The sequence below is a fragment of the Apodemus sylvaticus genome, chromosome 14 (assembly GCF_947179515.1).
Source record: "Apodemus sylvaticus chromosome 14, mApoSyl1.1, whole genome shotgun sequence".
NCBI classification, from domain to species: domain Eukaryota; kingdom Metazoa; phylum Chordata; class Mammalia; order Rodentia; family Muridae; genus Apodemus; species Apodemus sylvaticus.
This window is the reverse complement of record NC_067485.1, coordinates 59,991,184-60,004,959: the sequence shown is the minus strand read 5'-3', so window position 1 is coordinate 60,004,959 and position 13,776 is coordinate 59,991,184. Positions and strand designations below refer to the sequence as shown.

At 39.8% G+C, this 13,776-nt stretch overlaps 1 protein-coding gene and 1 pseudogene across 1 annotated transcript in view; one reads left to right on the top strand and one right to left on the bottom strand.

Annotated features, from left to right (window-relative positions):
- The window catches only part of Gpr158 (G protein-coupled receptor 158), a 407,492-nt gene that overhangs the window by 373,143 nt on the left and 20,573 nt on the right, over positions 1-13,776 (top strand). Inside the window, exon 7 of the mRNA XM_052156881.1 lies at positions 5,548-5,786. Coding sequence (XP_052012841.1) covers positions 5,548-5,786 — 239 coding nt within the window. The remainder of the gene's footprint in view (positions 1-5,547; positions 5,787-13,776) is intronic.
- Positions 8,710-8,832, bottom strand: LOC127665314 (uncharacterized; annotated as a pseudogene).

Genomic DNA, 13,776 nt, shown 5'->3' with positions numbered 1-13,776 from the left:
CAGATGAGAACTAGAAGGATGTATGTATTCCTCTTTCATTCTAAATTTTTATTTCCTTCACAAATGGTGAAACCCTCTGTGATGTTCTGTCCGTGTCATTGCTTAAACATTGATAGCACCATTTGTCATACCACTGTGGATAGAGGAGATGTCCTGGAGTCCCACACCTAGATGAATGAAAGCTACAGACTACTAAGAGAGGTGGGATTAATCTTTCCAGGGGATGAGCCCCTAAATAGTTATCCAATATAACATTAAAATATACATGCTTATATGCAAAAATACATACATGCAAGCAACACTGAATGAACTCAACAATTATATTTATAAATTTATTTATGCAGATATATGTATATATGTAAGGAAAGGAAGAAGATGCTATGATTTTGAGAAGACATGGCAGAGGGGGAACAGGAAAGGAGGAGAAAGGATAGAATTTGAGAATTGCTTATGCTTTTTTGTTGATTTTTTATTTCCCATATTCTTTGTTTACATTCCAAATTATTTCCCCTTTCCCAGTTGCCCCCTCTCCATAAGTCCCATAAGCCCTCTTCCCTCCCCCTGTTCCCCAGTCAACCACCTCCCAATTCTCTGTCCTGGTACTCCCCTACATTGCTGCATCAAGCCTTTCCAGGACCAAGGCCCTCTCCTTCCTACTTCTTGGGCATCATTTGATATGTGAATTGTGTCTTGGGTATTCAGAGCTTCTGGGCTAATATCCATCTATCAGTGACTACATTCCATGTGTGTTTTTTTCTGATTGGCTTACCTTACTTAGGATGGTATTTTCCAGTTCCCACCATTTCCCTAAGAATTTAATGAATTCATTGTTTTTAATTGCTGAGTACTCCATTGTGTAACTATACCACATTTTCTGTATCCATTCCTCCATTTAGGGACATCTGGGTTCTTTCCAGCTTCGGGCTATTATAAATAAGGCTGCTGTGAACATAGTGGAGCATGTGTCCTTATTGCATGCCAGGGAATCTTCTGGTTATATGCCCAGGAGTGGTATAGCAGGGTCCTCCGGTAGTGTCATGTTCAGTTTTCTGAGGAACAGCCAGACTGATTTCCAGAGTGGTTGTACCAGTTTGCAATCGCACCAGCAGTGGAGGAGTGTTCCTCTTTCTCCACATCCTCACCAACACCTGCTGTCTCCTGAGTTTTTAATTTTAGCCATTCTGACTGGTGTGAGGTGAAATCTCAGGGTTGTTTTGATTTGCATTTTCCCTAATGACTAATGTTGAACATTTCTTAAGGTGCTTCTCAGTCAAAATTCTTCAGGTGAAAATTCTTAGTTCAACTGGAGGTCAGCATGCAAGAAGGCTACTGATTTGCTTGAGTTAATTTTATATCCAGCCACTTTCCTGAAGTTATTTATCAGCTGTAGGAGTTCTCTGGTGGAGTTTTTTGGGTCACTTAAGTATACTATCATATCATCTGCAAATACTGATAATTTGACTTCTTCCTTTCCAATTTGTATCCCTTTGACCTTCTTATATAGTCTAATTGCTCTAGCTAGAACAAAGAACTCAAGAAGTTAGACTCCAGAGAGCCAAATAACCCTATTAAAAATGCAGTACAGAGCTAAACAAAGAATTTTCACCTGAAGAACTTCAAATATCCCAAAACAATACAGTCTGTTGCTGTTGCCCTTAGATGCCTCTGAGACATTGAAGGTAACACCCTATTTCTGAAGATAAGGACTTGAAATATTAAGCTGGAACTGGTCTGGAAACCTCCTTCCTGAGAACTATTCCTCATAGCATCCAAAGATGCTATGCAATCCACCAAGGAAGTGAAGCAATCAACAGACTTACCCAGGTGTACAGCCCACACTCCATAGCAATCACTAGCTGACAAGTTTTTCCCTATGGTACAATGGTGACACATTTATCTTGAGTCTTAGCAGCAGCTGTTTAATTGGACTTAAATCCTGCTCAACAGGAGGAAAGTCATGCCTGACACTGGAAATATAGCCAGCTACACACGGCTATTGTGGTTCCTACTATGATCCTAGAGGAAAACCTACAACTGCCACTTTCCTAAACTACAATAATTGCCAACTTCATTCTAAATATGCATCTTATATCCACAGATAAGTGTAGCTCTCATCTCTCATTAAGGAAGTGTCTTTTTGCAGCAGCCAGAGGATGTTACTGAGCTCTACAATTGGCCAAAAGTCAAAGAATAACTAGCTGTGTGTGTCTAGCCATGGTTAATACATCCACACCCCAACCCTTACACCTAAGACTGGGGTAAAATTTCAGAAACAGTCCAGAAAGAATGGCTGTAAAGGCCAGGGAACTAGGTAGTGTTTTCTAGACACAACAGGAAAATGCTCTCATGAAATCCTGTTGCCTAAAGAAAACAGGAACATTGATGACACAAGCTGACATATTTATGACACCAGATGACATAATTATGGCATCAGTTGAGATAATTGTGACATCAGTTGACATATTTATGAAACCAGTTGACATGCCAGTATGGCTGGGGAAATGTCCCAAAGCCCCACACCATTGAGTTCCAGGCAAGGGCTGCTGAGAAAGGGAGACTCAGTCTTTTCTAGAGATGATAGTTATTCCAAGTGGTTAGCACCAAAAGCATGTACTAAATGGACTCAGTAGGGTCTATGTGTAGCATTAACAATGAAAGAAGAGATGCTGAAATTTAGAGGAGTTAGGGAAGGTGAGGCAGTTGAAGATGGGGAGAGGCATATGTGTAAAAGGCGTAAATACAGTATCATATATGAAAGTCTCAAAAAGGAAAAATAAATAAGAAGATAAATATTATATAATGATACAAACTAAATTAATATACTTACTTAATGATTGTGTAAAGAATTAAATCTTAGTTACATACATGATAACACAGGACATAGAACATCTTTACTGTTTATCCAGGTTGATCTTGATTTTATAATTGTTGGTGGTGAAAATGCAAATTTTCATAGCTAGATAGCTGAAGTGTGTTTTAGGGCTATTTCAGAAACCTGAAATATTTAAAAATTTCATCCAGATCCCAACGAAAAGGTCATTTCGTGATTTTTGTATAAAGTCCAAGTCAGCATCTCAAAAACAAGAACAAAAAATTATTCTAAGACAACAACCCAAGGCTTACTAATGTTATACATACAGAGAAATGACAGTAGAATATACTAATAGTTTTTGTTTGCCATATTTAAGCCATCGTTTCTATAAGTGACGAAAACTTGAAAGTACAGTAAAAACACTGAAGTTCGCCACATGCAGAGGCTTGTTCTGAGTCCAGCTGTTTGTGGGAGCACTGGCCTGTGTCTAGGAGTGTGAAGGCATGCACAGTGCAAACTGAACCATGTTCTGTGCTCAGGGCTAGCACTAACACTGCTTCAACGATGCTGCGCAATGTGGGTAAACATGGCCAGAAACACCTCAAATTCAAGGCAAATTTGACTTTGAAATAATGTTCAGTAGGTGCAAGTTCAGAAATCTTGTACTCTTACCCAATTTTCACTACCCTCACAGATACAGAATTCCCACAGGGGCTCCTGACCCATGACTGAAGCTGTGTTCCAGAAGATTTCCCATGTGGCTTTGCATAAATCCTAACACACAATTGCTACTGTTTCTCCTTAAAGTTAGTTTCAGATGTTCAGAAGAAGCATGAACTAGAGTTTGGAATCATTTTATCTTTTTCTGCTATCTTAGTGTTTCTATCGCTATGAAGAGACACCATGGCTTTGGTGTAAAGGAAAACATTTAATTGGGGCCGGCTTAAGATTCAGGGGTTTAGCCCATTATCATCATGGTGAGAAGCATACACTGTGCAGGCAGACATGGTGCTAGAAAAGGAGCTGAGAGTTCTATATCTTAATCTGCAGGCAACAGAAAGATGCTACCATTCTAGGCCAAACTTGAGCATAAGAGACCTCAAAGCCATTCTCCACAGTGACACACTTCCACCAACAAAGCCACATCTCCTAATAGTGCCACTTCCTATAGGCCAAGCGTTCAAACACATGGGGCCATACCTATTCAAACTAGCATATCTGCCCTTGGTAAAATATGGACGACCTGCAAAGGAGTCAGGATTGACATTTGGAAGACAATCATTACCAGTTTCGAATTCTCCCTGCTATAGCCAGAAGCAATTCTGTGTATTTAGTGACTATAGGTCTCTTTTATTGAAAATAAAGAGATATATATAGAAAAAATATATATAGAAAAAATATATATAGAAAAATATATAGAAAAATAATTTTTCAGTAAATTTCCATCACTTGTAATATAGAGATCTTATGAGTCTATTCATTTGCTACTTACCACAGAAGGTTTGCTTTTTAATCTAAAGTAGTTGGGGTTCATAATTGGCCCACATATTGGTAAAGTTATTTAAGACAAGAAGAAATGCATTAATGCTGGGATTATGACACACAAATAATAATTCACTAGTCTTCTTAATATAAAATCTCTTCTTTGACAGTGGGTCTGATATTTACAATTTATTGTTCTTCTGGCATAAGTTACTAGGATTTCTTACCTCCTACACTGTGTTGACAATATTGGTTTCTAACATGAGAGTAAGAACTTAAAGATTTGGAAGTACCCTGAGTATAAAATTGTTTTAGATCTATGTTTACTGACTGCCTCTATGTGTTCTAATTTCTTCACTTTCCCCTAAGATAATCATATTTTAGCAGCTTTTAGGTTCATTCCAGACAGACTTTATAAAAAATATTTGATTGTATGCCATGCTCTTATATAACTAAGTAAATATTTAACTCTATTCTATAATATGATAATAGTAGCCATTACTTGGGGCCAAAACAGCAGGATTATAGCAAGTAGTGGATAAACCAGTTGGAGTCACAGCAGTGACAAATCAAATGCCAGTTACTAGCCAAGGATTGGATAATGCCAGAAGGTTCTACAAAAACATGGACATGAACTGCTTATGTGATGAACATTAGAGACCTGCTGCTTGCCATTGAATCTGAGATCACAGCTCTGGTGACTTATCAGGATGAGAATGGAAAGTTTAAAATAACCTGAGAACATCCTAGAGATTAAATTGAAGAGTGGGTGGGTCAGTAGAGTAAAACTAGATTTTTTACCTTCCTGTCCTATTTAGGTAGAACAATACTATGCATAAAATTCAGTAGTAGTTCCCCACCCTAGCTATTTGAGTAATCTTTACAGAAAAGGAAAATTGCCAAAAGAAAAAAAAGTATAAATTATCTCTTTTATAATTGGTTTTGATGATACCGTATTATTTTGTTAGCATGATAAAACTACCATAATAAGCCATATGAAATGAACAACACCAGAAGCAATTTTTTTTATAGAAATAAACATTAGGCTTCAGAAAGATTTGACTTAGAATCATATTGGAACAAAAGTTAAATTTAATAAAAAATATGAACAATAGTGTTTGTTGTTTTCTTATCTTAAAACTGTGAAAATGATTTTTAGTTGGGCTTAAGTCTCTTAAGATTTCACATATCATATTTTCAAGCTTTTCCTTCTGATTTGTTTGTCTTCACATTCTGATTGTCTTTGTTTCCAGGGTTTTGAAGGTGTTCCTTTCACGAACAGCGCAGAGAATCCCATACATGACTGGTGGTCGCGTCATGAGGATGCTGGCAGTAATAGTCTTGGTAGTGTTTTGGTTTCTTGTTGGCTGGACTTCTTCTATGTGCCAGAACTTGGAGCGGGATATCTTGCTTGTTGGCCAAGGGCAAACATCTGATCACCTCACCTTCAATATGTGCCTCATTGACCCCTGGGATTACATGACAGCAGTTGGTATGTGGCCACCACATGCTTTGCATGGTTGCATGATTACCTTGCCCTTTTCTCAATAGCCTTGACAAGTCTGATCTTTAGGTTTAAAGACTTCTAATATGATTTTGGTAACATTATTAAAATGGTAAGAAAGGTATTTGGAATGCAAACAAAAACTCATTATTTTTCAAAGGCTTGTTCCTTTATTGAAAAATAAAGGCAACTAACTAAAAGGAATAGAGAAATGCAAAGAAGAAAGGCAACATCTTTGTACAGAGAAATTATTGATTGGTCTCTATCCGATTAACAGTAGCCACCATCTTGATTTATGTTCTTGGGTGGTAAGAAAAAATAAGAATGTTGGAATTTTTCTTTACAGAGGTCTTATGATATTGATCAGACTTCACTCTTGGCAAAGAGTGATTAATTTATCTTTCTTATACTTATCTCTAAAGAAAATTCTCTGGGAGTCCAGTATCAAATGACAAAGGCATGCTATTTGGAGGTGGTAAAAGTTATGAGGCAGAAAATGGGATGGTGGTATCATGATTCAGACCAAAACCACAAGTTACTTTCCTGACCATTTCCCATTTTTGAAAAATAAGAAAGAGAAATATAAGAGACATTTTAATAATCAACTATTTTAAACTAAATTTCCAAAGATACAAAAAGAAAAAGCATGGAAAACAGCTGTTATTATTTTGTTGTTCTTCTCATTTGTAAGGCAAATAAACAAACAAAAAATTATTTTAAGGGCATTTATAAAAAGTAAAGACACAAGTTTAATTCTCATTTTCTGTCTCCTTGACAATATTTGGTTGAAAATTTATATTTTTTCCTAGAAGGTAATAATATGTGTCCTTATTAATCTACAGTTCCAGTAACAAGTGTTCACCTACTAAGGTATTCCAGGACATTTATAGACCTGATACTGTTAAGATGCAGATGAAGCCATAGGAGTGTGGACATGGCTGCAGTGATAATATATCTTGAGAAATTTAACTTTCACAAGAAAAGCAAGCAGCAAAGATAGAAAGCAATTCTGGGCTTGGCTTTAGTATGGATATGAGGAAAAAGACATTGTATTCAAGTATTAAGATTTTGCTCATCTTTTAACATTTTGTTTGCTTGTTTTCAAGGTAACTAAAGCAGAAAGCAATTTCCTCATATTGTTTTTTAAAACTTTTTATTGGTTCTTTATGAATTTCACATCATGCCTCCCAATCCCACTCCTCTCACTCCACTTGCAGCCTTCCCACAACAGAGAAAAAAATGTCATTGTGGAAGTGTAGTGTGTACAGTATATTCCACAGTCTTCCTTTTTGTCCACACTTTTTACTTACAAATGTTCATCACAATGGCTCATGAGGCTTCTGGCTTCTGCTACTCTATCAGTATTGGAATCTCAGTGGGACTCCTTTTGGATATCCTGTTGTTGCCCTGTGTCATGGAGATCCTGTAGATTTGGATCTGCAGAATACCCTCATGCTCTCTAGCAGCTCATCGATGGGAAAGATGTTGGGCTGGGCCAATTTGAAGCCCTGGATTTGGGCCTGAGAGACAGCTGAGCTAGTTAGCCCACCTGCTTTCCTGATTCTGGAGCCAGCTCACCAGCGACCCCCACAACCAGGGCCAGCTCTACCCTGCTGTCCAGGTGATGACATGCAGGACCATAACTCTCCTGAGTGTTATAGCTGGTGACAGACATGGCCAGCTCTTCTGACTACCATAGTTGGCAAGGGACAAGGGAGGGGAGGGGGAAGTCTCTTACTCATCTGTACCACTGCCCAGCAGACAGGAAGGAAGGCCAGCTCTCCTACACTCATGCCCTTAGAGTCAGCTTACCCATTATCCCCAAATCCAGGGTTACCCTACCATGTTGCCTAGGTGAGGTCCAGGGCCTTCTCTACAGATTGCCGCAGCTGGTGAGGGGCAGGCCAGCTCTCCTTCTCTCATAATCATAAGACCACATCTCCCACCTGGTATAAATGGTGGGATTGGGGAGGAGGGTTTCTCTCTCTCACCCATGGTACCACACAGGAGACAAAGGGCAAGGCTAGGTTTCCCATGAGGGTGTCTTCATGTTGGCTAACGTGAAATCCCCCATAACGTGTGGGACCTGCTCTCCAGAGTACTTCAGCTGACTATGGTCAGGTTCAGCTCACCTGTTCTCATGCCCCAGGACCATCTCTCCCACAATGCCCACGTGAAGTGTGGGGCTAGTTCTGCGCAGCTCTCAGATGTCAACATGTCCGGGGATGCAGCTCAGACCAGCAATATCTAAACTGGTCTTTGGTGCTAAAAGACCCCTGCTACTTCAGGGCCATGTGCCCAGATGTGACCTTGCCGCCTGCTCCCTGCCCCACACAGCATAGGCCAGGTCCCCACCATGGTTCCAAGATTCATTATCAGCTACCGCCATCAAGCTATTCCTTTGGACCCTCGAGTCTCCTGTTCTGTCTCTCTTAATTGTGCCCACATCCTTCTCTTTCTCTTCCATTTCTCCACCACTTGCTCTGCTTTGTGCTGGGCTCTCTGAGTGTCTGGGGTCATCTCAGGAGTTCTATGCTCTGCTCATGCATTATAGCACCAGACATAGGTCATCTCTGACATGGTCTGTCCTCCCTCTCCCCTCTCCCGCCTGGGTGGCAACAGACTGGTGGTCACCTGGGGCTAGCTGCCTGTCCAGGTCCCAGGGTGCCGAATTGGTGATCTTCTTGGGGTTGCTCTCTGCCTGGCACACCAGAGTGGCCAGGGTGCAAAGGGTCTTCCGTCTCCAGCTCATGCCTGAGGGCCTGCAGTCTTCTAGTCTCCGGCTTGCTCCCCCATCGTGGGAGCCAGTCTGGGCTTCTGTGGTGTGGGACTGGCAGTCTTCTCAGGCTAGCTTCCTGTCAGGGGCCCTGGCACCACACCAGTGGATGTCTCAGGCTCACATTTTTCAGGAAATGTTAGGCTGCTGATAATTCAGATGTTAATACGTCAGAACTCCAAGCATAAACATAGCCTCTCTCCTCTCTGTCACCTACTAAGACACATGTGACACTGCAGCAATGCCTCTAGGAGTAGGATTTTCTTACATCATTATATTAAAAAAAGTCCACCATGTTTATATTTGTTTTAAACATTTATTTATTTATCCATTTTTCTTTTTTTTTCACCATTTTTTTAATTTTCTAAATTCTTTGTTTACATTCCAAACGCTTTCCCTTTTCCCAGTTCCCCCCTCCCCATATGTCCCATAAGCCTTCTCTCCACCCATTCTCCAATGACCTCCCTCCTTTTTCTCTGTCCTGGTACTCCCCTACAATGCTGGATCAGGCCTTTCCAGGATCAGGGCCCTCTCCTTACTTCTTCAAGGGAGTCATTTGATATGCTACTTGTGTCTTGGGTATTCAGAGCTTCTGGGCTGGTTGATATCCACTTATCAGTGATTGCATTCCATGTATATTCTTTTGTGATTGGGTTACCTCACTTAGGATGATATTTTCCAGATCCAACCATTTACCTACAAATTTCATGAATTCATTGTTCTTAATTGCTGAGTAGTATTCCATTGTGTAAATATACCACATTTTCTGTATCCATTCCTCCATTGAGGGGCATCTGGGTCCTTTCCAGCTTTGGGCTATTATAAATAAGGCTGCTATGAACATAGTGGGGCATGTGTCCTTATTGCATGCCGGGGAATCCTCTGGGTATATGCTCAGGAGAGGTATAGCAGGGTCCTCCAGTAGTGTCATGTTCAGTTTTCTGAGGAACCACCAGACATGGAACCACCATTTCCAGAGTGGCTGTACCATCTTGCAATCGCACCAGCAGTGGAGGAGTTTTTCTCTTTCTCCACATCCTCGCCAACAGCTGCTGTCTCCTGAGTTTTTAACCTTAGCCATTCTGACTGGTGTGAGGTGAAATCTCAGGGTTGTTTTGATTTGCATTTCCGTAATGACTAATGATGTCGAGCATTTCTTAAGGCGCTTCTCAGCCATCTAAATTTCTTTAGGTGAAAATTCTTTGTTTAGATCTGCACCCCATTTTTTTTATAGAACACTGAGAAAAGCAGAAGACTTGAATTCTCAGACTCAACCACAGTGACATATTTCTTTTTTTAAAAAATATTTTTATTTTCTATATTTTTTGTTTACATTCCAAATGATTTCCCCTTTCTCGGATCCACCCTCCCCATATGTCCCATAAACCTTCTTCTCTCCATCCCTTCTCCAAACACCTCCCTCCTTTTTCTCTGTCCTTATATTCCCTTCCCATGTTAGATCAATCCTAATAGGGTTATTTGGTTCCCTGGGGTCTAACTTCTTGAGTTCTTTGTATATATTGTAAAACAACCTTCTTTTTTTGTTTTGTTTTGTTGTTGTTGTTGTTGGTTTTTTTTTTGGATTTTTTTTTTTTTCGAGACAGGGTTTCTCTGTATAGCCCTGGCTGTCCTGGAGCTCACTCTTTAGACCAGGCTGGCCTCGAACTCAGAAATCCTGCTGCCTCTGCCTCCCAAAGTGCTGGGATTACAGGAGTGTGCCACCACCACCCAGCTATTTATCCATTTTTTATGATCAGCGTTCTGCCTATATATATGCCAGCATGCCAGAAGAGGGAGCCATAGATGGTTGTGAGCCACCCTGTGGCCACTGGGAATTGAACTCAGGACTTCTGGAAGAGTAGTCAGTGTTCTCAACTTCTGAGCCCTACTATGGTTATGTTTAACAAAAGAATATGAAAACAGGGAGCACACATGAGGTCACAACCAAGGACACAAGGTCAGCTTGTGTAACAGTTTTGGGTCTTTTGCACACTACATTTATGATGGCATCAAGACTTCTTTAAAAATCATTTTTGTAGTCTGGGGAAATAAATGGGGATGTATGATTCACAACTGCCATTCATTTCATAAACTTTAATGGAATGTAGGAATTACATGCTATCAGTAAGAGTCACTTAAGTACTTCTAGCTTCTCTACTGCTATGCTGAACACTCTTTGGGAGACATAAATATGGATTTTATAAAAATGCTACTTATCAAGTGTCCAATCTTAGTGTAAAGAAAAGGGAATCATTATTAGATTATTAAGAAGAAAAGTATGGTGAAAAGATTTTTTGGTACAATAATTATTCAGTGAAGGAAGACAGAATATTTTGGACCAGATCCCAGGAATCCTTATGTAGAAGTACTTTGAGCCATGGGTAGTGTTTGTGTCATTATAAAGATATATAGGGAACATCCCATTTGAAAGGAGTAGTGGCAGATGGAGGTAGGTGGGGAGGGATTGTATCAAACACGAAGGAGACATCTTAAGTAGAAAGACTTGGAATGCATTATGTTGGGACACATTATGAATGATGCTTAGCGATAATTTTTTTTAAAAAAAACACTAGACATTTAGAAAGACAGTAAAATGATGTGAGGATCCAATACATTCAAGTCTGATTGCTTCCCTCATACGTTTTTATAAAAATTACAATGTGCCAAATCTGGAGACTTGTAGTTTAGAATATTTACAAGGGAAAAAGTTTTAGTTAGAACAGTGGTTCTCAAACATGTCTCAGTGTGGCATCCCTTGGAAACTTGTTAGAAATGTGTATTTTGGATCCACTTCAAATCTTCTCACCCAGCACCCTGGGATCTGGGGTGATGTTTAATGTCATGCTTAATATGACTCTGGATGGATGTGGTCTTCTGCTGCCAGCTGTAACTTGGGCTCTGAGAGCACATTCAGAGGGGCTTGCTGGAGCACTAAAGCCCAGCCATGCCCCAGTCATTCCTTAGTCCTTGCCAGAACTCTCCTTCTGCTGGGCATTTCCAGTTTGGTTTACTTTCCTTCTGTTCCAAACTTCCACACTTCACTTTTCTGCCTATTACTTGAACCTTTACTTGAAAAACATAAAAAGGTGACATCAGATAGAAGATTCTTAAAATCCCTGCTGAACCATCTGTTAGTCTCTCAAGTCCACACCCATTTTGGCTTTTTACTGTCTATACCATATTAGAGGACAGCCATTTTAACATCAGCCACAGTTCACCCACACTTCACCATATCTTCCATGGCTTTTCTCCTTTTATAAGACTTTGTAGTCATCTGAAATTGCCCTACTTTTAAAATCTCTCATAGACATTCACTCTGACCTCCCTATCCTATCCTTCCTCTACATACACCTGTTTGATAGAATAGACTATTTTTATTGACGATCATGCCCACATAACATTTTGGCTAATAACAGGCAGTATGTACAATGATGGTCCCATAAAATTATAATAAAACTGAACATTCTTATCACATAGTGGTGGCATAGTCATTGTAATGTCACCACATAATGCATTAACCAGTGTGCTTTGGTTGAAATGGTGTGAATGAGCTTAGCACTGTGCCATTTGTTTGAAAGTGGAGCTCTGTAGCACATAACTCTGATCTGACAGTTAGAGGCTCCATCTCAGGCTTGCATCCATCATTGTTTTAGAGTTCTCAACCTTCCTAATGCTGCGACCCCTTAATACAGTTCTTCATGTTCTGGTGATCCCAACCACAAATTTATTTTTATTGTTACTTCATAACTGCGATTTTGTTGCTATTATGAATCATATTGTAAATATTTGATATGCAGGGTATCTAGGGTGTGACCCCTGTGAAAGGGTCATTCAATCCCCCAAAGTGATCATGGCCTACAGATTTGAGAATGTCTGTTTCAGAAGGTGCTCTGGCCTAGAAAAAGCTTTGCTATAAAACACCCTGGTCCATTGCTAGGATGACAGCTCATACTTCTCACATTCACTGAATCTGCCACACTAAATTCCAGGCCTGCTCCATCTACTCTAATGGGAGTACACTTTGGGATGTACACACAATGAAAACTTGTTTTATGAGTCATTTTTCTGAGCATAGCCTCTTTGTTAAGAAACATACAACCACAGCACAGTTACTATATTCTTCTTTATCTCCAGGGGCAGATCATTAAGTAGCAAATATATCCGTAGAAGGAAGGAACTCCACAAAGAATGGTGATTTCTACAGTGATTCTAGATCAACCTAAAGAACAGGATGACATTGAAATCAAGGTCTCAGGCCACCATCTGGCCCTGATGAGGTCAGACAGGGATTTTAGAAAGCAGAATATAATTGCTGTAGGTTTCCATGCCTCTAAGAATTATATCTATAAGAATAATATTCTGAAGTACTTAGACTGATTATGTCATTGCTCATCACTTTAAACTCTCTGAAGTACATTTAAATACATTCCCCATACACTATGAGAAGCAGAAGGACTTATCTTTCTACCCCTCACCTTTTCCTTTTCTGAAAGTTGTGTGCTCCTAAGTGCTGCTGCTTTATGGTTATATGGTTCACACACACACACACACACACACACACACACACACACACACACATGCAAGACAGCTGTCGTTTACAGACTCTTGATAAATATTTGCCAGAGGAATGAAAAATGATCCTAGCCCTCTTTCCCTCATTGTAGTTTCCGCAGCCAGAATTAGATTAGAAGTGGGGAACTTACTAAAGCTAGGAATCCAGAAGTTACACAAGTGTCCTCAATTCATTTTAAGTATGAATTTAAGCTCAGATTTCAGAATACATTTTTTTGAGAACTTTCAGCTAAAGTGGTACTCCCCAGCCTTTTGATTTGGTTTGGTTTTTCAATCAGACCTTTGATTCATGGTCTCATATAGAGTGTGCTAGCACTACACTTGCTGCGAGCTGAGGTTAGCCTTGGACTTCTGATCCTCCAACCACTTCCTCCCTACTGCTAGGATTATAGGAATGCTGCAGCACATTAGGCAGTCACAGATGTATTTATGAGACTCAGTCTCATCTGACTGCTTCAACACTCTACATAGAAAACTGGTAAAGTTGGCATGGCAAGTACAAATTATAATCATAAAAGGTATTTAATGTTATAATTATAAATATTGAAGATGTGAGGATATTTACTTTTGATGTCCAAGCACTCTGAATAAAGAGTTTGAAACTGGGAAGTATTCTCTTAAATTAAGGGG